Below are 26,105 nucleotides of genomic sequence, written 5' to 3'. Positions count from 1 at the left end.
AGAAAATTTTTGACTGGAAACTAAAAAAAATTGCAGGAATATTTGTTAAAAAGACGAGATAATTACAACAAATACTGAGCAATGGGGGATGGCTGAAGGCTAAACAAAGGGTTGGGAAGATCTGACAATCACCATTTGCATGAGAGACCAACCCTGACAAAATGATAGTTGTCATGCAAGTAAAGCACACTATGGGTGGTTATTAAAGTAATGAGTCATTCTCGGCCATCAGCTTGCAGAATAATTGAAGTTCTGCGCATGTAACAAAACAATGACACTGACCACGGAGTATTATGTAAAGACTGACAGCACAAAATCAAAGCTAACCTGTTTTTGCAGGGATAGTGGAAAAAAAACATCTGTCTTTACACTTGGTGCATTAACACCTTTGCATCTTTAGAGACATTAAATGTTAAATATTCCCAGAATAGTCCATCACCATTTACTGTTTCTACTCCATGTTATAGACAGCACTGAAAAAAACAAATTGCCCTGAATTACTGAAGCTGAACTCCTTCACCCTCTCAGGTCTGTGCATGTCTGAGACTGCTTTACTTGTTTTATTGAGGAACCTTTTAAATCAACGCTGATGTTGTTAACAAGGTAGTAATTCATTTCTCCAGATAGTACACTAAGGTCACTGATGTCCCAAAAACCATGGCTGTAGGGGTACGGCAGTCATTCCAGCCAAGGGGTCAGCCATTTATCATATATTTTTGACAGCAGTGACTGAGAGGTTGGATACCCCCCCCCCCCCCAACCAAACACTGGTGTCTAAGCTTCTGTCTAAGCCAGCAAACCCTCTCGTCAAATACATACATAAAGTAGATTTAATACCCTGCTGAGGCTGGATTAAAAACACAGGCTTCTCCCACAATGCAAGGCCTACATCATATGCAAGGTGGGTGTGTTTGTTTGTGTGTGAGTGCACCTCGATAATGTACATCCAATCTCTTTATGTCGGTGGCTTTATGGCCGCTCGCCGCCTGTTGCTGGCGACAACAAGCATTTTGTTGATCTAGCTGACTTTCTCTGCGTCGTGTCAGAGACAACAATATCTAATCTACATCCAGCTCATTACAACTACAAAAACACTTCTTTTAATTCTACGAAGAGTAGTGACACAAAACAAATATTAAAATACAAGGGTGGAGGGAAACTTGTGCTGCTGCTTTGAATGACACCCTGAGGCTCACTAGAGCTGACTCAGCAAATATTCACAAACCTTGTTAGACTTCCAGCTAAATTTCTAACAAAACCAACACAATATAAAGAGCACACACACAAGTTACTAGTTAGGCTACAAAGTAGAAGGTACTCCACACAAATTACTGCCAACAAGGCATAATTCCCAAACTTGGTGTTAGGACCGCACATATTATTTCAATCAGCTTTATTGGACTTCAAATTGATTACTTAATCTTGAAAACAGCCACGTGATTTGGAACTAAGATTTTGTCTCCATGTCCACTCTCAGCCAGTTGCATTTTATTGGTTACCAGGCAAAGTAAATACATTTGAAATAAAGCGGTGCATTTCTGTGTAAAATGATGCCATAATATTGAAAACAGATTGGAGGTTTGGTAATAGCTGGTAACTGAAATCCTCCATCCTTGTCAAACTTCCTCCAAAGTCCAAATGAATGCTGGGTCTGTCCTGCGACAACCTCTGATGTCTGAAATGTCAGAGTTTTAGAAGCCAAGAAATAGTGCCTTCCTATTAGTTTGACCACACAATGGAAGTATGCATTCATCCCGTGGTTTCAAAAATGATTCCTTCATCCCATAGAATCCCATAGCTCCCAATTCTGGCGCTGCAGATGATTGCTAGATGTATGCGTTTGTGCTCCGTCCTCTGAAAGTGACATTAGGCCTAAACTGAAATGCTGTACTAAGCCTGAAAAAATTGTCACAGCCTAAAATAGATTATTTAAGATTAGCTATTCCATTGCCTGCTTATATAAAGCCATTATTTGGAGCGTAATTGGAAGTCTGTCTTAATATGGCTACCAATAATACACTAAATATGGCACAAGAGCTGGGGTAGCAGTTTAGGGCTCTGGTAATGTCCTACAAACGTCACTACACTCTCCAACACCCAATGCACATCCAGTCTGAAGACCAAATAATTTTATCCAGCAGCACCTATCGACCACATCTGTTCTCTGCTGTGAACCCATTAAGAATTTTGACACCAATTATTTGGCTGTTACTCTACAGCAACACTGGAGCGGTTCGCTCGGCTGAAGATACAACAGGCAGTGTTCTATTTTGCCTAAAGGGTACTTACACCAGGCGCTGCAAGTATAAGGCTAGAAGAATCATTAAACATCCCAATCACCCAGATAGTGGCCTTCTCTGCCTGCTGTCAGGAAGGAGGGACCAGATACACCAGGTCCTAAATGAGGTCACTGCCTAAGACTGCCCCCCAATTATACACATATTTCTATTACTGGTCGTATTCCATTTCAAATCTTTTTAATAAACTAATTGATTTCACTGGGATTGTACCTTATATGATTAGGAGTGACACATAAATTTGATTGTGAAATTTCCTATTTCACTGTCATGCTTGCAATTGGAAGATGAGTTGCAAGATTTTCTGTCTAAAATTCATCATGTCAAGGAAACAGTCTCCCTCCCGAGCCACCTGGAAACCCCCGGCCTTTTTATTGAATTGTTGTCAAAGTTTCCAAAGACTCCTGACACTGGTGTGCTGGAATGGAAAGCAAACACCTTTCTGTGTGCTGTTAAGTAAGTCGTCATAAAATTCAAGCTTGTCACATTGGCCCACTTCAACCAATGCCCTTAATGCTGGCTAACCAGCCAACCTCTCACCACCCCTGCTTGTCTCACCAAATACAGACTAACTGGTGTTTGAATAACAGTACAAGTCGAAGTTTTAATGATTTCGTGTGACATTAGCGCTCTTAAATTAAAAAAAAAAAAGTCTGCTTTTCTTTACTGTTTTTTTTACTTTAATAACATCATTAATAACTTCAGCATTAACTGGAGTCGCGGCAAACTGAAGAACATGTTATCGTCATTACTTATTTAATACTTCATCAGTTATTGATCGTTGTGTACATAATTCCCTTGGAAAATGAGAGAAGAGAACCAGAAGAGCGCCACATACAGAAACTCAAAAAAAAATTGATGTAAAATCCACGAAAATCAGTAGTTTTGATACAATGATCTGGTGTTTCTGCACAGCTCTTGCCTGAGATCAGCTTTCAATCAAAGATGGGGACAGAATCAAAACAGAAACAAAGATTTTAATATTTTATGGTTTCAGATAAACTGTTTATGGAAGCCTTGTTTGGCTGCTCAGCCAGCAGCTGCTCATTACTCTGCATGTGCAGCATGTAATGTGAGAGCCCGATCGATTATGGGCCAGAATCAATAGCATCGAACATGCCTGCCCAAATGCTAACTCAATTGTGAATACACACACACACACGCACAGTAAAAACACCAATACTCAAGATAAACAAAAAAAAAAAACCCACACCAACACACCAAATGCAATTTCCCATGTGCACTCACTTAAATATGCAAGTAGCACTCTCTCCTACTCACACACGCACAGACAATGCATACATACAGTCAGCTTACTAACCAGGTCAATAGACAACATGGTTCCATCCACTTTTTCAACTTCATATACTCTTAACAAAGTTTGACTGAAGACAGATGATGATTCTTTGCGATATTGCGAAACGTTACAAATGTATCAACCTTCAGATTTTAATTCCATCTCGACAGACAGAGGCCATGATTGCACAACTGTATGCAACACTTTGTGAACCAATAATGCAAATTAAATGTCCCTTGTGTGAATAAATGATATTAAATCCCGTAATGCACTGATGAGCTGGATATAATACAGCTTATATCTAACACGATGACTCAGCTGGTGGGAGATAAATTAAACAAGACGAGTCTCTTAGCTCTGAAATAATGCAACACAAAGCGAAAGCAAAAACACTGGAGATACTGCTGGAGTTTCACATTGTTCTACTGGCCTGGAGGTCAAACTCCACATTCAGCTCGCTGATTGACTTATCTGCAGCTGCAGCTAGTGTCAGTGTGAAAATTAACATACAGTCACAGCCGAGTGAGTTCATGAAACTCTCCTGCTTTTACAGTGAAAGACTTCAGACCGGTTACTTTTCAGAAAAACACCTGAAATGACGTGGTCTCGCCAACTCCAAAAGCAGAGAGGATCAAGTTTGTGAATAGTCATTTGTCCAACTGCATGGACACATCATCAATAATCATTAAAAGGCACAGAGACATTGGTTGGTGTCCCTTTGTAGGAACAGAAATCCTATTTTTCAGACGGCGGACGTCTCTCTTTACCTAGAAATAAAACAGTTTCCTTTCACAAAGGGCTCATTAGTATTAACTTCTGGAAATGTTTTATCCTGTGTAAACACTCTTGTAACCAAACAGTTATTATGAAACCAGAAATGACACCTTACTAACTGGGTACTTAAAAAACTTCTTAACTGTGAATTAATCTGACTCATCGTGAAACTCTGCATTGACCAACTGACTTTGTTAAATGGTGAAAATGTTGACGCTTAACTTAAGGTTTCTCTCAAATTATTGGCTGTACATGGAGTGAACCTGCGGCTTCTCTGGGCGAGTGTTAACAACAGTTGTTACTGAAGCAGAGCAAACTGAGTAAACAGTTGGCTGGTTATACCTGAGGTGACAGAGCAGCTACAGGCCTGCTGACTGTGCACTCTGCCTGTGCGTGCTTACGTGTGTGTGTGTGTGTGTGTGTGTGTGTGGGAGTGTGACCAGTCATTCATAACCACACCCCCCCAACACACACGCACACTGTTGTCAAAACCACAATAATACATGACAGCTCAAAGTCCAAGTCTGACGACAGTCAGGCATACTGTGAGCATCAAAACCATTACTTGTTAATAAATATACATAAGGAGAATATTATAATTATTTCTACAACTTAAGATATTGCTCTACTGTTTATAATAATTGAAATGTTTATTGTAATTGTATACTATAATCAGGAAGAAGAAATAAGATTGTTAATGAAATAAAATAGATATATATTCTCCTACAGTGTATTATTGCATGGACCCTCATATCACTCCAAGATTGGCTAACTGCTGCTTCATGACAAGGACTATTAACTTATTCTAAGTAATTAATGTTAAATAAAGCAAGTTTGTTTACAACACAAGAGTAAAACAGGGAGGTATTTTATGTTTTCATCAAGTGAGAAATACTCATCAAGTCAGACTCATGAAACATTTAAATCATAAATGTTAATACATCTCATATGTATACTGTCAAAACCTTGCAGACTGGCCCTTTAAATGTGTTATTCAGATAGAATACAGTAGGAGTCTGACAGTCACTTACCTCTGCTTTGGTTAAACCAGTCCATAACCAGTCCAGAGCCGGCCGACCATCCCATGCCGGCCGGGCAGAAGCACTGCTTTTCACACCATACACACCGTCATCAACACTGCAACTGACAACACACACCACACAAACACACGCTCGTTTTGTATTTCCCCTCTTTTCTCTGTGAGATTACCTCTGTGTGTGTGTGTGTGTGTGTGTGTGTCATCTGCGCCTAATGACAGCTGACAAACTACATGCCACAAATCCTCTCCCTCTCTCCCTCTCTCTGTACCCTCCCCCATCACGTAGACACACACACTCCTCCCTGTCTCCTCCCACAATACACACACACACACACACACACACACACACACTCACACTCACTCACTCCTCCCTCCTATTAGCCAATGTGCAGAAAAAAAAAAACTCCCCCCTCTCTCACAGCCTTTCTAGATACAGAATGATTTACATGACCTGTTGTTCTTACATTTTGGACATTACATTTAGTGGCACTGCTGAGTATTATTTCATGTCATATTCACACAGACGTGGACAGTTACACAAATACTGACAGTATGAGCCAAATCTTTTCCAAATGTATTACTATTTTGAACACTTTTAATTGCTTGTTTACTGAAATTTCAACTGAAATTTTGCAGATATGTTGATATCATACATATACGGCCAAAAGTATGTGGACACCATATGCGATTCTGACATATTCCTCTTTCCAAAACCAGTGGCATTGTTGTGCTGTCACTACAGCCCTCACTCTTGTGGGAGGCTTGCCCCAGTTCCTGGTCCTGTTTAACCTGAAGGTGTTGGATAGGGTTGGGGTCAGGACTCAAGTTCTTCCACACCACAGAGGGTAAACCATTTCTTTATGAACCCGGCTTTAAGTAAGGCGGCTGGAGGCACTCCGCTGGCTAAAAGCATATAGCATTAAGATTTCCTTTTGATGGAAATGGGGGATGAAACCCTGAAAAACAAACTCAGACCAAAGACAGGGGTGTCCAGTCCTCATACAACATCATGTCTACCCAGGATACGTAGTGAAAGCAGCACATTTACACATCAGCTGCAGTAGTTTTGTTTCTCTGTGCTATATTTCAAGAACGCAATACTTACAAAGCACTTTCACAGCAAACCACTGGTTTTCAAAACATCCGTTTGCAAACTTTCAATAACTAAAACAAATGGAAGATGGAACAGTAAAGCCAGTGAGAGACAGAGGAAGACTGAGATAGGGTGAGAAAGATTCCTACTGTACATTCAGCACTAACATAACAAGCCTCGTCCCTGTTTTGATAATAGGCCCAACACTAAGTGAGGAGGCAGGAAACACAAGTGAAAGTGAGAGAGAAAAAAGGAGCGACAGGGTGACACAGAGAGAGAGAGAGAAAGGGGTGATTTTAAAAATGACAAAGTGCTGGTGGAAGCAGCTGTGCTTCACAGGTCACACACACACACGGCAAACACATACATCTGCACAAACAGCTCTGAGAGGATCACACAAACACACAAAAATTGGTCAGGCGAGCTTGTCTCACTTCAGCACACAGGCGCACACCTCTCTTTCTCTCACATCTTTCTCTTCTTTCGCTTGCCATGTTGCCGTGCCAGGGTGGCTCCGTTATACTTTGCGAGCTTGTTGCACTTATAGGGAACCTGTTTTAACATTGTATGAACTGTGGCAGCATTTCTCAACCTTGGATCCAACTGTGGTCGCCTTTGGGTTCTAAAGTCCTCATAAACCCACCTCTTCTCCTTCTGATTATTATATTTTAAGAGCTATCACACTAATATTTTGAGTTCATGACACATAAAGGTAAAGAATATATCAAAATGGCAAAAACAACATTAATTGTCATAATTAAATGAGCTTACTCACCTCGTATGCAAAGCCTCCTGGGTAAACATCCACAAAGCGTTACCTTGTGACATCATTCAGTCCTCACTGTAAGACACATAACAAGTACACTGATTAATGTTTGAGGAGTAACACAGAAAAGAGATTTTGCACTTGATGAGCATTTAGGGACTTAAATGCTACAGACTACTAAAAAAAAAAAAAAGTAAAAATAAATACAGCAGAGGCTGGATATCAAAGTGTCTTAAACTTCCCATAATGCAATTCAGTGGTGGATTTTTGCCAGAACACACAAAAGGCATCACAAGTTTATAATACAGGCTAAAGTTGAAAATGTTTACTCTCCAGATGAAAGATGAAATAACCCTGCTGACATAACTGAGTTATTTTCTCAGAAACGTTTGGTGGACTTTCCCTTTAATGCTGAATGGCTTTGAGCATTTACGGTTCATAATGAAACACACACACACACACACACACACACACACACACACACACACACACACACACACACACACACACACACAAGTGAGACACATCACCGCCCTTCCACAGGAGACCATCAGTCATCAAGTGGGACTATAGGCCACACCCGGGATCAAACGTAACAAAAGTGTGTTTGATAAATATACGGTTGAGTTTTTACAGTATAAAATAATGTAGCAGAATTTCACCTTAAACATTACCCACTGGTTATGCTGGAGGTCTCACTCTTGCCCAGAATAACAAGAGAACCTGCTGCTTTTCCCAGACACTGACCCTGCCTGGGAGGACAATCCAGAGAGTGTTGAGGCCTTTTGCACACTGTGAGGCTGACCTGGGCCAGTATGGTGCTGGTCCAGGTTCAGCCAGTTCCCACTGTCTTCGGTTCACATTCACAAACGTCCCATTTGACGAAACAATTTGTCTGACTTGACTTGAGCTGCTGAGCCGATGCGTACTTGAATCATACTTTTGAAAAGCACCTTACTGTATGTTCAACTTCTATTTTCCATGTCTCAACTGAAAAGTCAGGTCACATATCCTGTTGCTGTGTCCTCGAGCCAACACACTGAAAGAGTCTACCTGATATCAGTCACTCCGTGTCGTCCCACCTTATCTTATGTAATCATGTGAAAAAACTCATCTTTCAGGAAATATCACACATCACATGTTTCCTCCATGAATCACATCCTCTCCCACCTCTTCTTCTAACTTAATGTAATAAAGATGTTACTATAACTTTGACCCTAATTATGGCTACTTCTGCTTTGTACTTAGCTTCAACTGAAGCTTGTTGGGCTCATTGTAAATTAGTCAAGTTACATTTAAAATATCAGGGATTGTCCTCCCCACTCAGTCTAATGAACTAGAAATGGGTACCACATTTATTTTTAGACACTTACTATCATGATGCTCTTATTGCACAACAGGCAATGTTTAACCAGACCACACCAAAACCTCAATGTGTTGACGCGAGTCAACTCGTTACCATAAACCATGTCCTGATTCCCAGCATCACTGCGTGTCAGCTCTGTTAAAGAAACAATTTGATCACATTTCCTCCCCAGATCAGCACATCCTGGCTGAAAAAAATAGTGCATTTTACAAAGATTCTGCCAAGGCATCGCAATCAGTGTGATGACTACACACTGATTTAAAGTTTAAAACTGCGATTCATTTGTGCAATGAAATGGTGAATCCTTAGCATGAACAACAGCAGAAGACACTGACCTGCCAAGACTTTGAAAAGCTGCAATCTTTAATGTAATAGTTAGCATTGTGTGCGTGCGTGTGTGTGTTGGGGTAAGAAGCGTTACTGTAATCAAGAACATGAAAAGTAGTAAAAAGAAGAAGTGAGTTTTTTTGGTCAGTGGCCAAATCCAAAACATCTGTTGGCTCTTTCCCCTGCTGTGTGTGTTGTTATTGAGTGCGTGTGTATGTGCAGTGTGTGTGTGTGTGTGTGTATGTGTGTGCGTGCATTTGTGAGACAGCCGCCCTCTCGGTCAGTTGGACACAACACTTCAACATGCACCTGCCACCACTGAGAGATAGCTGCAAATGTGTACATGCATCAGTGTTTGTGAGTGAGTGTGTGTGTGTGTGTGTCTGTGGGAGGGATGGACAGCTGATCTCGACCCAACTGCTTTGTGAAGTGCACAAGCGCACATGCAAGTACAAATGTTTTTCCTGCACACACGATGACAAAGAGACTCTGTGGCTATGATTCAGCTCTGTTCGAGCTCTTCAAAGTTATGAAGGGCAGCGACCTGCTGCAGTTTTTTCAACAGTGATTCCATGATAGAGAGGTTCTTTCTTGGGATCTATTTTCTCAGAACTCAAGCATTCTTCATGGTGCAAGGGCAGTCAAAGACAGTGGGATGTGGTTAAAGGCTCCAGAAAAAGCTTGTTAGTGGAGACGGAGGGGGGTGCAAATATGCAAATATCACAATTCAACTCCCTGGAGGCACAGTAGGTAACTGAGTCTAACTGACAACCATTAGCCATCTTTTTTAAATTGATTGAGGTTTTGTAGATGCATCAGAAGCACTTCTTTTGTCCCTCCGAGTGGTCATGTCAGAGTCCATGTTTGACTGACAGCAGGCTGGGTACACGGAGAGAAAAAGCAAACAAACACTGTAGCTTAGAGGAAGTGTCTTGCTAGCAGTGATGCTGACAACTGAGGGCCATTCCTCCATGTAAAGTGATCCATCTTGACATTAGCAGTACATTTTTTAGCAGTTAAATGTGCTAAAGGATACAGCTGAGTGGCAGATTAGCCATCTATCCTGCAAAATGAGCTTAGCAGTGCATTTCCCCTGGTAGACTTTTGCAGGTTTCTCTGCTTTTTTCCCCCCTCAAAGGAAAGCATGTAATTTATATAGCAGATATGCGTGCAGTGACCAGAAAAACAAGGAATCTAATGTCTGTTGGCTTTAATAAGCATATATTTAATACATTTTTAATATATAAAAATGGTGAAGTGGATTTTTAATGTGCTTTGTTCTTACCGAGGGGAGGAAAAAACCCTCACACACACACACACACACACAAATTCACACATACTGCCATGCTAATATACATATATATATATATATAAATGGAAGGCATTGCGATGGACTTTGATAAGCAATAACACACACAGTCTCTGTAAGACACAAAAAGATCGAACAAATGAGAGTCACAGAAAGCCATTGACAGTCATGCAGAGACGGCCTACTTCCTGACTGTGATTAATTTGTGTTACTAAGCAGCTCAATGGTAGCACAGAGATAAACAGCTACACTGAGCTCAGAGCTGGTTTACTGTACCACCACATAGCAGAAGTTGACCAGTCTCATAATCCTGGCCAGAATCAAGAAGTGCATCACAATACGTAATAACTCGAGCTGGATTTATGCTTCACCATGTAAACTCCAAAAGAGAAAAATGAACAAAACGTCCCCAAAAACCATATGTTGGATCAGCCAATCAGTTTGCTTGACACACAGGTTTGCTCTACGCGTTACGGTGATATGAAGGGTAAGCAGAAGCGTACTTCCAGCGTCTTGCATATCTCAAGTTCATATTCAAGTTGTACTCACAAATCGCAAATTAACTGACTTTAGACCTGAGGTGTAACATGTCTTTTTCTGTAGACTTGATTCCTTAATGCTGACAGTAAGAGTCATTTAAAGATTCATCTGGCTTCTGCTAAAGGTCAGCTTTTATTTACACAACCATCCTTTATCCTCAAACGCCTCACAGCATGCACCGTCCAGCCACAGATGTGCAATGCTGAATCAAATCACAACAAACATGCCTGTGTCACTCTCAAAGCGGCTTTGATTGCATCTGTGGAGAAGAGAGAGACTCAAGTTTACAAGCTAAGTATTTCTTAATGCAGCAAATTAAATAACTTACAATGAAACAGCTACAACTTGTGCACAGAGATTCCTGCGATTCTGATTACATTGTGAAAATAGGATTAGGCTGACTAATCAAAAGTAAGCATTGCAATGAGTTTTGGCTGCAGCAGCCACGACAACACTTCTCCAGCTGCTCAATCTCCTCACTGTCATCTTAGCAACAATTTCCTGTAGCCAAAAAGTGGTGATGAACACCACAATTAGCTCTGGCCACTGCCCATGTTTGTTCTGCAAAAGCTTGTTATGCTATTAGCTTACATTATCCGGCTGGAGGGCTGTGGACTCTCTCTCTCTCTCTCTCTCTCAGCTCTGCTGTCACTGTACTGGAGAATTACAGCCGCCGTCAACTCCAGCTAACCAAATTAGCACTTGTTATGCAACCTGCTAGACTTGGCTCCGAGGTCCGCTGCTTCAACCTTGCACTGCTTCCATTACGGTTTGCACATAGGAAGGTCCTATGAAGTGCTGCAAAGCTGACAGCACATATATTGTTGTTGTTTCTTTAATAAAGCACTTGATGTCTACGACTGATATGCAACAGAACTTTAATATTATGGTGCCCTTCAGAGATTTTTTTTCAAGGTTAGAAATTCAAACTTTCTGCAAGGAAAACTAAAACACAACAGCCCTGATGCTGCTCATGTTTGAAAATTAAGTAGTCGTTGACTCTTATACTGTCCCAACACCGGGTTTTATACAATATTGCACTACTACTCTACGCACTGCAGCATCACTCTCATGTCTAGTAATAACCAAACATAATAATAACCATAATAACCAACAATATCCAACCTGGCATATCACACCCTTTTTCTGTGCTGCAGCATTAATAGCAAGTCGAATCAAGCCCTACAACTACTAGTTGCCTTGGAATTAGAGCGCTTGGCCTCAGGAGGATCAGGCCTTGAAGATGGTTGTCTCTGCTACGTGAGAGAAAGACAGGTAGCAGTGTGGTGTTGTGTCTGTGAGAAGAACCAGACGGAAACAAACACAGTTGGGTGGACAAGCACAGACCATACACACACACACCTCTGTAAATACCAGTAAGATGGACAAGCAGCGTGGGGCGCAGGAACCAAAAAACACAAAAAAAATGGGTAATCTCTTCGACTCCTGCTGCAGTTGAATGGACAGGGTGCATCACAGGTATCGCACAAGCTGACATCTGTGATGCACCCTGGGGTTTGAAAGGAGGTTCTGAAAAGTTTGCAGGCTGCTTGTTGGTGGAGGATGGCAACTGTTGTATCTGGTGAATCCAAGTGTACTGCTCAACAGGTTTGTTAGGTTACACCTGAATGGCTGACATTGCCAGCAGCATCTATCTTCATTACTACAGCAAATGTTTACATTCATGTTACCTGGTCAGTGTGTAGCCTACTTCTTTCAAGTAAAACGACATTTAACACTAGAAGATATCTCTATGTTTTCATGCAGTTTCCACTAGCTTCATGTATGAGGAGACTCTATCTGATTCACGTGGTTAAGGTGAATCTGATTTAAATCGCTGATAAAATGCATTGAAATATTAAGATTGTGGTTATTGTTAATAAGGAACAGGACAAAGCATGTGAGAGCAAGGATTTGATGAGGGCGGTTTAAAAATGAACGCATGGGTGCATTTGCTTGTTGAGGGTAAGAGCTGGTAGAAAACCTGCTATGGAGAACTGCACAGTCAAGCCTATGCCCTTCCTCCTCCTCCTCCTCCTCCTCCTCCTCCTCCTCCTCCTCCACCTGCTGCTGCTGTTGTCATTGGTCAGGGCATTATTTGAAACCTCACGTGGGTTACTGAATTCAAGCCACTAAGAATCCCTCACTGGGCAAGCTGCCAATCTCATGTTAAGATCCCCGTCTTAAATACATTCCTGCACTCTTGCTAAAGCTCTATAAGGTAGTTTTGGCATTGACACTGTATTGAAGCATGCTAACATTTAAACAGACAGATCACTACCTTGGTTCATTGAAGCAGGTTTGACCTAATTATAAAACAAATGCAGGTAGATCCTCGAACATGAAATACAAGCATTCATACTGTTTGTTTCATGCTACTGAACCGTGTAATGCTTAAAAAGCAAGAAAACCCTTGAAGGAAAAAAAAAAACAGCCTCAGAGAAGGGGGGGCGGGGGGGTCAGCACAGAACCTGGTGTATGTGTTGCAATCCTTTTCAAAGTTCACTTTGGGGTGCAGGAAAGAGCAAACAAGCTTAGAAGAGCCAAAAAATCATGAGTCCAGTCCTGAGAGATAACACATCCAGAGGAGTCAGGTAGCATCTGTCACGTAGGCAAACTTACAGGTTCTCTACAGTAACATACCAGCACAACAGCAAACACAGACAAACCAGCACAACAGCAAATAAGGACAAATTCCTGAACCTGCACTGGCAAATGCCGAGCTGATTGTTAGACAATAAGGTTCAAACTGCACTGTGTTTCTGTTCAGTGTAAACCTGTGCATCACGTTAAGTCACAGTAATACAGCTCATCCCGTTGCAATGCTGCCAGTCCAGACAGAGTTATCATGTTTTTTTGAAGTGGGACTGTATGACGTACTTATCCATAATCAGTGCATTACCTACAGTAGAGGGTCACTGGCACGACCCCAGTGAGGCGAAGGAGGCAGAAGTCCTGGTACAGATCAACATACTGCTGTGGATGGAGTAGCAGAAAAAAGAAAAAGAAAAAACCTGTTTTAGTCAACTAGAAAAGGTCCATCTAAAAAAATCTCTCTCTGAAAAGCAGGAACTTTATCGTGCAGAACACCAGAGTCGGTGGTCTACAACTATCTCGATTGGTTAGTTTATGTGCGTTATTGTGTGACTGTGTTTTATTTAAATGGTTAGTTCAGATCCAAACTGGTATGTCAATTTGTTGATCAAGGCAGCAGTAGACCAGAAACTCCCCTGCTCTGCAAGGTACAATTATTATTTTTGTCAATGAAGTTTGGCAGCTTTGAAGACAGCGAAGAGACTACGAGAGGGAGAGAGAAAGGCTTCAGTTCCGATCAGAAAAGACTGTCTGAGAGCAATGTCAAACAGTGAAAACAATCAAAATTTAGCGTACACTTAAACTGATACTGTAGGTGGATTAAAAATAAAATAAGCAATGGTTTTCTGCTGCTCCATCCACAACAGTGCATTGCTTAGCGTCTTGCCTGCATCTCCCAAGTGTGCCGACCATCTACTGGACGAGCACGAATAAGTACCTCATACAACGTGCTTTAAAAAAATCCCTACTTTAACTATTCCTTTAAGCTTTTAACAAGCCGCCACATTGCAAAGCACTGATCCTGCACACTGAGGAAGGAATCTGTACACTCTGTTTTTAATTCACAGTTTCAGTTCACTCATCTTTAAAAGCATGCACTGTACTGCATGTGCTAATACACAGAGGCGTTTTCCAGTGTGTGGACATTTACTACACTAATAAATGGATTAAATATGACTTGCATGTATATTTATTTATATATTTATATTTGATTTACATTCAGTTTCTTTTCCCACAGTAAAAGACCACAGAGCATATGGACCCTTCAACACAAAGCAGCAGGCTTTCTATGCAGATTATACATGCTTTTTGCAGCTTGAAGTGGTATAGACACTGGACCCCTCTAAAAGAGACTTTCAGATATACAGTCTATGATTTTAACTGTTGTCCTGTCACACTTTGCAATGTATATTTTTTCTCTCTCTTACTTTGTTTCACCTGCTTTGCTCCCCTACTGGATGTGCTGGAAATAACACGATATTTTAAATACTTCCCACTTTTTTCCAGGATCCATTTGATCAGCGTTCGTTTATTATTGCATATTTACAACTTCTTACCTGAAAAAGAAATAATATAATGAAGAGATGCGTCTAATCACATTACTGCCAAAGGCTAATCGATAAACTGCGTCAAGACCACAAGAATAAACAGGAATATGACCGGATGCTAATCGAGTCACCCTTTCAAAATATAGGCATCTAATCTTATTTTAAACCTGCAAGAACACCAAACACACTCACACACACACTGGTTGGGTTTTTACTATAGTACCGCTGAAATTACACACACCAATTCCGTGTCTGTAGCTAAAATGTATTCACTAAGCATCAGTATATTGAAGGAATAAACACTCAAAATCAATTAATGCTTTATTTTGAAACAAACTAAACGGAACCTTACGGCTAAGCTTAATGCACTTAGCCCGAGTTGTTTAAGGAAGTCCGAGCAATATCAACCGGGTATAACTCGGTTTTTCGATGTGTAACTACTACATGTTTACTTTAGCCGCATAAACGCCTCTAAAATCAACCTAGGATTTAATTTTGAGGGGTCTTTGGCAGCAGCAAAAGATGAGCCGGACTGCAGCTAACGTTAGGCTCACATAGACCCGCAGTTGTCGCCCTTGTTGATCAGGAAGGGGGTTTAACAGCTAACTGTTAAAGTTAAACAGCAAAGTCCCGTTTGGGATATTTGTGCAGTTATCCCACAGTGTTTGAACACGTTAAACCAACACCATCATGTCAGCTTTTACTTTTTTTTTTCCCCCACCCAAGACTTGAAGCCCGGCAGCGAAAATTTGACATAACCGGCGGAAAGTAGCATTTTTATCCGTGTAGCTAGCGAGAATTTCGGCTAAAAACCTGGTTCGGTGCTGATAGCTAACAGCCGGTGAAGCCCAAAGAAAAGTCTCCGTGTGTACACAAGCTAACAGGTCATTTAAAACAGGCTGAAACACCGGACACTGATAAATAACCTGCAAGATAAATACCCGTCGGTTTTAGCAGCTCAACTACTTCCCCCTGTAATATATTTTCATGGCACCACACAAGTATCGTCACGGTGACGAGGAAACAAATGCGCCCCAAAGTGCGATAATATCGATATAAACTGTCTCGCGGGCTTCACTGAGGGCTGCGGGAATATTAGGGTTTATTTTTGGGGGTGGGATTTAGGGAGTATGGAGGGGAGGGGGGTCACGATAATGACAGGAAACTTACCTGAGAGTTGCGGTTGCGGGGCGGGATGTCCGTGTCGGTGAGGCGGTGTCGGTCAGCGGGACGGAGCGGCGGCGGCGGCAGCGGCAGCAGCAGCGTCCAGGACCGGAGCCGCCATGTTCCTCAGGCTCAGAGGCTCCTCGGCTGTTTATCTTTACCAGTAGGACCCCCCCACCACCACTACTCATCTCATTATGTTACTGCAGAGCTGGGTCTCCCTCCACCTCTCTCTCTCTCTCTCTCTCTCTCACACACACACTGAAATAAAACCTATATAATGTTGGATGACACCATTTTCACTTCACTTAAACATGCATCCCCACTTTTAAGCCACATTATTAACTTGATTTCTAATTGTGATAAAGGTTTTAAGGTGTATTATGACGTGTTAAGTGTAAGAAAAAAATAAATATGAACATAATATTGCTATAGATTGTATGTTGTAGCTAATAATGACCTAAAGGATTTTAAAAAGCATCTTAAAACATATTTAAACTGGCCTTTTGCTCTTCTCCTGCTGTCTTAATTGCTCGTGGGATATGATTGTGGTGTTTGGTGTGTTCTTAGATCTGTTCATTCTTATGGCTTATTTATGATTTTATTCTATTTACTGTTTTTAATTTTCTTTTACTACTGTAAAGCACTTTGTGACGTTGTTCCTTGAAAAGTGCTATACTAAATAAACTTTACATACATACTTACTTACTAATACACTTTCTGGTGTGTTCATTTCCCAGGGTATTGTTGTGCTCTGTAATGTCCATATAAGGATTTCAAATATGTCTGTGGCCCTGTTATTGTCTATGTACCTACCTTTTTCTGAAAAAAGTATTTCTAATTCTATTTCTCCCTCAACATATCCCTAATATATTTCTTTAAAGTCTTACTGTTCATTTTTGTCATTTATACTCTAAATTGCCACGTTTTCTCAGCAGTCCCTGTGCATATTGTGACTATATAGTCTCAAATTATACATATTGCTGTAACATTCAAATATTCTATAAATATATATATATATATATATATATATAATATTCTAATATAATAATATTGTATTCAACTTGTCTCTGCAGTCTGGCAGATGTACATCACCTTGAGGTTTCTGTGGCACTCTGGTTAAGTTCAGTGATGTTTGTTTTCCACATGTAGGCCTGTGGTGAGCTTCCAGTGTACTTCATGATTCATACACCGTTGTTCTCTGGTAAAAAACAAAAGTTCCAAATAAGTCAAACTGCAGATGTTAGTCAATATGAAAACAGTGAGACTCACTGAGGGGTCAACCGCAGGCTAAAAGTTCATGTTTTTTCAAAGTTTTTTGCATTGGAGTATTATTTTATTCACCCATTCAAAGGTGTTTAAAAGTGTTGATCTTCAGTCGTCATTATTTCTTATAGTTAATATGAAAAAATACCATGAGTTATGAACTAGTAAAAGTGTGATCTAATAATTCACACACACAACAACAGCGCTTCACAGTAAAATCATTTATTTTTTCATTATTTATTCTGTTTAACTTTCTTTATATTTACTCATTTGAACATTTTCAAAATATCTGTAATCTTTGCAAATGCTGAAATATTACAACTGTAAATTATTCTATAAACATGCATGTATTAACTTAAAGTGGTCTCCCAGTAAAATAAAACAGCACATACTGCCACCTAGTGCCTGAACTGAAGGTGCTTAATTGTCAAGACCGAGGAGACAGAGAGACCAGATTAAACAGGTTTAGGAGGACTACTAAAGTTAAAAGACCTTTTACATCAGTTGACAAAGTCCTGCACTGGCTGCAGATATCAAATGAAATCAGGTGAAGGAAAAGAAGGAGTAAGAGGGCAACAAAAAAAGAAAGGATTGTGTACCACGCCCCACTAATAAAATGGTCATTTTACCAATTAAATAGCTGTTTAGGATTATGATCCAGGTGGTTGGATGTAGGGCCACAGCTGGAGTTCTGCTAATTCCAGCAAAGGCAGCAGGATTTATTTGAAGTCACGAAAAGAGCTGCATGAGAGCCTAAACCTGAGCGAAAAGGGAAGTAGAAAAAAAAAAAAAAAAAAAAGACAAGCAATTTAACCCAGGCACATGGGGGCACTGTGGTACGTTGATCACATTGTAGGATGAGGCTCAATTTCCTGCAAGAGGCAAAATGTATTACATGTTGTCCTTGAGAAACACTGACACAGGTTGCAGCAATTGTTTTGTTTTGTACACTCAGGAAACATCCAAGGCAACAAGTGGGACCACCGTCCCAGATTCTCCATCCACGCATCTGTCAATCAGCAGATCAAACACATTCAACGGGAGGCATTTTGCCTGAAGGTGATCGTTTTTGCCCAAAATTTCATTATCCCCTAAATTAGAGTGTATTCCCTCACGATGTCTGCGGTCAAAGAGCTTTTAGTTGGGGTTCAGTGTCTTTCCCAAGGACAGTTCGACGCGCTGACTCAAAGGAGCCGGGGATCAAACCAGCGACCTTCCAATTGATGGACGACTGAGCCGCAGTCGCCACATCACAGGTTACTCTTCCATTTGGTGCTCTGCGGTGATTCATTTACTGTGGGGGAAAAAAAATACATTTGTACAATCAGTGAGTGCAAAGCTTGGCAAATGGTTAAATCACCATTAGCACATGCAATCATTTTCCATGGACTCTAATATTACCACATAACACCAGAACTATCAGTGTGGCCACGTGTGTCTATTTTGTCACTCTGTAAACACCTTTTAAACTAATCTTAAAACATGTTTTCATCTACCGTCCTCTACTGTGCTCCACTAGTCTGCTCTTATTCTCCTATATTAACATTTCCGTACCCAGGGTGATCTTGCCTTCTTTCTCCAGTTTCTTTAAGTGGTGGACCAGGTTCACGTTAGCTGCTTGGTGCAGATATTCAGGAGTCTCCTGGAAGAGAAGCAGCGAGGGGCATCTTTTTTTTTTTCCCCATCTATTTCTCTCAGAACAACAAGTTAGTGTGTTTATTTTGTATTTTGAGGAACTTGTTAAATGCATTTGGTCCCACTGTGACCTGAAAGCGTCTCTACCCAAGTGGACGCCCCTAAACAAGCTTATCAGACGCTATATTTTACAACAGACCAAGTTTGGGTGCAGTCTACTGGTCTTAGCTTCACTGCTCACACTTTGTTCAGCCCTTGACTACAGGCTGGAAACAGCATCAAAGTGACAGACGGTTTTGTGCTGACCTTGTAGACGATCTTGACGAGCTCCATTGAGGAGAAAGGCTTTCCTGCTCCCTCCTGGATGGCCGCCAGGATCTGCTGCTCCCTTTGGTCCCGGTGGCTGATGTAGTGACTGATCTTAGTGCCAGCCTCCTGGACCACAGGTCCGTGTCCTGCACAGAGAGCAACGGCACAGTTTTAGTCCAAACATCTCAATGACTTTTCAATGAAGGCTGTATATCAAAAAAAAAAAAAAAAGAGGGCCACAATTTTAGGAATCAATTTTCTTCAGATGTCAGCCAGATGCAGAAGCTTCTCGTTTTGGTTTGTTAGTCAGCTTGACAGTCGGTTGGAGAGGAGAAGGTAGAAATCAAGGAAGCTGCAGTGGAAGCACTGAAGTGATTCAGTCAAACATGATCAACTGAAAATGAATCAACAAAACCTTCCTTAATTGATTAATAGTTTAGGTCATTTATCAAGCAAAAATGCCAAATATTTGCTGGTAGCAGCTCCTTAAATGTGAGAATTGTATTTGTTACAATATACTATTTGAATAGATTTAGGTTTTAAACTGTTGGTCAGATAAAATAAGCAACGCCAAGACATCACTTTGGGCTCTAAGAAAGTATAACGGTGATATAATTTTCCCCTATTTTCTTGCATTTTTTCTTACATTTCTCACATTTTATCGAGCAATCAATCAATTAATTTGAAAAAAAAAAGACAGATCAACAATAATGAAAGCAATAATAAATATAACAACATGTAAAAAAAAAAAAACAGCAAGAATTAATATTAAAAGGAATGAGACAAATATGAAATATGAGAAGCGAACATGTGACCGGAAGGTGATCGGTTTCGATCCCAAGATAAAGCTGAGTGGGAATGTGAAAGAGCCCCCCCCCCCATTACTACTCCCTCGTCACTCCCTTAGCTCTGATGTGCCTTTGGGTGAGGTAGTTAACCTCCAACCGCCCTAGTGGGGGTGCTTACCCCTCCTTTATTGCCACCACTGAGATGCTCTTAGCCCTTACCACCCATTAACTCCCAACAGATCACACTGTTTTTGTACTGGGCAGCTGTGTGTGTGTGTGTGTGTGTGTGTGTGTGTATATACAGATAAAATTATGTGTGCTGACTGACCAGGGTAGATGAGGTCAGCCCGAGAGTCCAGCAGGAGCTTCAGAGACTTCATGTAATCGTGGAGATCCTCGAACACGGCGGTGCCTTCGCCCAGGATGCAGTCTCCAGAGAAGAGTGCTCGCTCCTCCTCCAGCAGCAAAGCCATGTGGTCGTCAGTGTGGCCCGGCGTGAACAGCACTCTGGGAAAAAGAAACACGTAATACTCACTGCTCAAACTGTAACAAGATTCAGACATTAACCATAAAAGTGTGTGCAGTATCATACTCAGCAATACTTCTATTTTAACACGTTTTGCTGTTACTTCCCAACATATTTTACATTTTCACCTTTTTTTTAAAGTATGTATTACTTTGAATTATATTTCTCTACTGCAGATTATAAGCAGTGACAAGCTTACAAAGTTTACCACTTGAATATAAACTAAACTGACTTGAGTGTGGCCCCCTCCGTCTGAACAACATCTCCATCTTTTAGGTAAGAAAAGCTTTTTTGTCCGGCTGTCTCTCTGACTTGGCTGGAGCGAGGCAGTTTGCTGACTCGGATTTCAGAACCTGCAGCAGGGAAAACATATTGAAATATTGAACTGCCAAACAAACAGTGAGTAAATATCTTTTATTCTCTCTTGATTTTCGGACATGTGACAGCCACATCTCAAAACGATACATGATCTGACAGGGAACTGACTCTTTAAAGTTTCCATATTTCACTTTTTTGGATTGATTTCCAAGTCACTGTGTCATATAACCATTTCCGCACACGCTGCCCTCACCGGTGATGTCCCTGCAGATATCTTCCACTCCGCCCGTGTGGTCGTGGTGCCAGTGTGTGACGATGATCTCCTGGATGCTGGTGTTGAACTGCCTCAGTACCTGTTTCAGATTGCTGATGTACTCAGGCACAGCAGGCTCTCCAGTGTCGATCAGCACTCGCCTGGAATACATTCACACACTATATGCATATTAAAGAATTTAAAAGTAGCTCTCTATATTCATACACACAAATTCTGCTCATTTATTAACTGCTTTTGGCTTTTAACATAGCTTGTTTTATTTTCTTTTGTGCTTTACTTTGCATGTATATAACCCAAACATAATATATTGAATTAGGAGTTTTTTGTGTTGGGCATCGGTATTACTGGATTGCATACTAATTATACAGAATAAAATCAAACTGTAAAACGTCCAGACTGCCAAACAGTATTTTAATAATTCTAATAATTTTAAGAAACACTCACAATTTTTAACACTATTTACATTTTGTTATTGCCGAAATAATCAGTATCTCCTATGAATTAGGATGAAGTTTCAGTCTTAGTAAATACATGATCTATTTTACCCTACATACGAGTATCCACTGAATTAACAAAAATTTGAATGGAATTCCGCGAGCAATGAGCAAAGAGAGGACATACTGAGGGCTACCTGGACAGCAAACCTAACTGCAACGTTTTAGGCAAAATAGTCGTTTCCAATTACATAAATTATTAGATAGAAAACGCATTAAAGTGAGCTTCTTTGTGCTAACATAACAGACTTGAATAGTGTCACCTTTCCCCTGTGCCGACCAGGTAAGTGTTGGTTCCCTGTAGTGTCATCGGTCCCGGGTTACAGCCCAAAACCCGGACAACTCTGGAAGAGAGCTGCTCTATCCGAGGAATCACTGCACTCATGGCTGGAGAAGATGTAGCGTCAGCTGCGAAGTAAACTAACAAACACACCGCGGTAAAAGTCAGCGAAGACCTCAGCAAACAGGAAATGAAACGGAAATTACCTGCATGGGAACAATATTTACTTCCGGTATGTCCCAAAGCAGCCTTCAAAATAAAAGCCCAGTCACTTCAGTAGTAGTGGTTTTTACGATTAACGGTGTTTTCATACAAGCGCCTCCACTTGATACATATTTCAACTCTGTATTGTTCATTCTTATGTTGATACTTTAACCTTCTATGTTTACACACATTACTTTAAGAGTCGTGACTGCTTACGTACAAATTATTTTTCTTTAATTTAATATTCTAATATGAACTGTTTCACTTGGTCCTTGTTAACTTATGTTGCTTTCTCTACTGCAATAACTGATTATGTTTGATGTGTGCTATTTTGCTCTGATTAGTTTGTACATCACCTTTCCTTACTTTGTGTGGATTTATTAGTATACAGTGTTGTTGTTTTTAAATCTTTTACATCTTGAGGAGAGATTCACTGTGTAAACCATCTTCTTCTGTTTCCCTTGAATGAAATAAAATAAATATTTGATTTCACTCACACACATTTACAAACACCGACCACACAAGATGTCAGTGGCACAACCTGTACACTAGGTGGGGCCATTGTTCAGTCTGATCATGGCCCATAAACTACACCCATACACTGCACTTAACAAATATTAAAAGGTCCTGGATTATCTGCATTTTACAGACTGAACGCTTTATTATTCGGCAGTGATAATGATGCTTGCCAGCTCCTCACTGTTCAAACTCAAATACAAATGCCATCTGACTTAACAACTGCTGTTATTGTCCTCATTAATCCTGGCGGTTTAAATGGGAGTTTTTATTACACCTCAAACAGAGGAAATCAAAATCATTAAAAGCTGCTTAGCCACATAAAACCTGACCTCTCTGTGGGGTTAATGGAATATCACATCATTATACAGACATATTCATTTAAGAACTAATCTAAGGAAGGTTTTGGGGATGTCTTGAGGGGTGTTTTGCTCTACTGACTGACTAACATCACAGTGAAGAAAATACTATCGCATCAATCACTGCTACTCACTACTGCTATTACTTTGCCTTAAGGTTATTGGACAGTATGTATATAAACATGTCAGCAGCCTATCAGCTCCTCTGAGAGGTTAATTTGTATATTGGCTTGATATGTGTTGATCTACCGGTTTTAAACCCCTTTTCAAAGATGTTTTTTGAAGAACAGCTTGATTATGAGGCAAACCAGTTTGGCAGATGACTCTGACGGAGCCTACGAGCCAAAATGCATCAGTCTCACCAGTAAGTTGTTCTTTATACTACAAGTGTTGCTGGAGAAGTTCTACCCTCTCCAAGCAGCTTAAAAGAAAGTGAAGTTGCTTCTACTGAGCCTCCTGTGTTTTGCTTCATTTTTTTTTTTAAGAGGAGGTAAATTCTGATTATAAGAGCTGTAAGATGTCATGCTGGTGGAAATTTGTATTTTGTGAGCCTATAATGTGATTTGGCCCTTGTAATCAGTTAGCTACTGCTCCCACTCTGTTCCTTTTAATGCCAAAATGCCCCCCAAAAAAGGATTTAAAACAACTATTGGTTACAGACGATGCCACATTTTTATTCCATTTGCTCATTTCATTAACTGTCCAACTGTCTGTCAGACTGGTGGACACTGACAGACTGATGATCAAAGGAGGCTACCTATCTGAAATACACTATATTGCCAAAAGTATTCACTCACCCATCCAAATAATTGAAATCAGGTGTCCAATCACTTCCATGGCCATAGGTGTATAAAATCAAGCACCAAGGCATGCATACTGTTTCTACAAACATTTGTGAAAGAATGGGTCGCTCTCAGGAGCTCAGTGAATTCCAGCGTGGTACTGTGATAGGATGCCACCTGTGCAACAAGTCCAGTCGTGAAATTTCCTCGCTCCTAAATATTCCACAGTCAACTGTCAGTGGTATTATAACAAATTGGAAGCGATTGGGAACAACAGCAACTCAGCCACGAGGTGGTAGGCCATGTAAAATGACGGAGCGGGGTCAGCAGATGCTGAGGCGCATAGTGCGCAGAGGTCGCCAACTTTCTGCCAATCGCGAGACAATCGCTACAGACCTCCAAACTTCATGTGGCCTTCAGATTAGCTCAAGAACAGTGCGTAGAGAGCTTCATGGAATGGGTTTCCATGACCGAGCAGCTGCATCCAAGCCTTACATCACCAAGTGCAATGCAAAGCGTCAGATGCAGTGGTGTAAAGCCGCCGCCACTGGACTCTAGAGCAGCTTCACCATCTGGCGATCTGATGGACGAGTCTGGGTTTGGCGGTTGCCAGGAGAACGGTACTTGTCTGACTGCATTGTGCCATGTGTAAAGTTTGGTGGAGGGGGGATTATGATGTGGGGTTGTTTTTCAGGAGCTGGGCTTGGCCCCTTAGTTCCAGTGAAAGGAACTCTGAATGCTTCAGCATACCAAGAGATTTTGGACAATTCCATGCTCCCAACTTTGTGGGAACAGTTTGGGGACGACCCCTTCCTGTTCCAACATGACTGTGCACCAGTGCACAAAGCAAGGTCCATAAAGACATGGATGACAGAGTTTGATGTGGATGAACTTGACTGGCCTGCACAGAGTCCTGACCTCAACCCGATAGAACACCTTTGGGATGAATTAGAGCAGAGACTGAGAGCCAGGCCTTCTCGTCCAACATCAGTGCCTGACCTCACAAATGTGCTTCTGGAGGAATGGTCAAAAATTCCCATAAACACACTCCTAAACCTTGTGGAAAGCCTTCCCAGAAGAGTTGAAGCTGTTATAGCTGCAAAGGGTGGACCGACGTCATATTAAACCCTATGGTTTAAGAATGGGATGTCACTTAAGTTCATATGCGAGTCAAGGCAGGTGAGCCAATACTTTTGGCAATATAGTGTATATGTAAGGGGGTTAATTGTGGCCAATGCTGCCGTCCTGTGGGCAAATGTGTGTGTCTAAGAATCTAAGAGTCCAAGCTGCGTGTGTCTGATGGAAAGAACAAGCAAAAACATCAATGCAAAGAAAACAGTGCTGTGTAGTTTTTCATGTTGAGAAACTCCCAAGGTGAGCCACGCAGGCCGACAGCCTCCCCTTTATTTTCTATAATGAGCGTTGAATCTCTTACATGCAAGCATGACAGGATGACAAGTTGTGAGAAAAGTGTGGGTGGCGTGACAGGCAAACTTCCAAACAGTAAGGTATGGAAAACACACCACGAAAAACCAATTATATCTGAGATTTGGTTTGTTGTTTTTTTTTGGTTTTTTTTAAGTAAATAAATGTAAATAGCAGCCTGCCAGAAGCTCCACTCAGATACAGCTGCTGTGATGATCTTCTTCACTTGTGAACGGAAAATGCAACAATAAACAACTAAATGATGAGGGGGAGACATTGTGAGGAGGAAATCTGAAGTGCGTTTGGCCACATTCGTCTTAGCTGCACCTTTAATGTGTTGTATTTCCTGTTGAAACAGAATATTCTAATCTAATGGCTGTTACATTCCTCTTTTTAAATAAATATTTGATTATGAAATGCCTAATTGCTTATATTCAAAAATATAATTAAATCATCATTAAAATCATTAAAAATGACTTTGACCCATAAAAAATACAAAAAAATCTCCTCATCTGAATGTTTTGTGTGTCTTACACAAAAAGTGAGCCTGACATCCGGCCGAATGTTTGATGCCAACATGATGAAACAGTGCCCTCTAGTCAGGCTGTAATAAGCAGTAAGACAACCAGCTTGTGGGACAACTGACCCCATTCTCCCCCAATGTAACAACAGATCACTGAAAACTGTGAACAAATAAATCAGCTAGTTAAATAAAGTTTCAATCAACTCATTGTAAATTGTATGTAATTTCACAACAATCCTCTGTGTCTCTGACCTGAACAAAGTCATCCATGCCTTCATATCCTCCTCATTTG

The 26,105-nt window shown here is 40.9% G+C and overlaps 2 protein-coding genes across 2 annotated transcripts in view; both read right to left on the bottom strand.

Annotated features, from left to right (window-relative positions):
- The window catches only part of LOC139214264 (nuclear receptor coactivator 2-like), a 47,347-nt gene extending 31,143 nt beyond the window's left edge, over nt 1-16,204 (bottom strand). The window contains exons 1-2 of the mRNA XM_070845070.1: nt 16,121-16,204; nt 7,276-7,341 (exon numbers count right to left, since the gene is read on the bottom strand). The gene's annotated coding sequence lies outside the window, so the exon portion shown is untranslated. The remainder of the gene's footprint in view (nt 1-7,275; nt 7,342-16,120) is intronic.
- A 1,378-nt stretch (nt 16,205-17,582) lies between these two features.
- On the bottom strand, nt 17,583-22,165 carry lactb2 (lactamase, beta 2). Its single transcript, XM_070845261.1, has 7 exons — nt 21,988-22,165; nt 21,210-21,370; nt 20,871-20,991; nt 20,441-20,619; nt 19,322-19,470; nt 18,935-19,022; nt 17,583-18,674 (listed from the first exon to the last, which is right to left on the bottom strand). The coding sequence occupies exons 1-7, from the start codon at nt 22,107-22,109 to the stop codon at nt 18,631-18,633; spliced, it is 864 nt and encodes a 287-aa protein (XP_070701362.1). The 5' UTR covers nt 22,110-22,165; the 3' UTR covers nt 17,583-18,630.
- Between the last annotated feature and the right edge of the window lie 3,940 nt (nt 22,166-26,105).

Source organism: Pempheris klunzingeri, chromosome 15 (genome assembly GCF_042242105.1).
Source record: "Pempheris klunzingeri isolate RE-2024b chromosome 15, fPemKlu1.hap1, whole genome shotgun sequence".
NCBI lineage: Eukaryota > Metazoa > Chordata > Actinopteri > Acropomatiformes > Pempheridae > Pempheris > Pempheris klunzingeri.
The sequence above is the reverse complement of the archived record's forward strand: the minus strand, read 5'-3'. Positions and strand labels throughout refer to the sequence as shown.

Coding starts and splice junctions, on each gene's coding strand:
- lactb2 (XM_070845261.1), bottom strand. CDS start 22,109: ATGAGTGCAGTGATTCCTCGGATAGAGCAGCTCTCTTCCAGAGTTGTC. Junction 20,620..20,870: donor ACGGAGGGGGCCACACTCAA/GTCAGTTTAGTT, acceptor TCTTTTTCCCAG/AGTGCTGTTCACGCCGGGCC. Junction 19,471..20,440: donor GGCTGACCTCATCTACCCTG/GTCAGTCAGCAC, acceptor CTCTCTGTGCAG/GACACGGACCTGTGGTCCAG.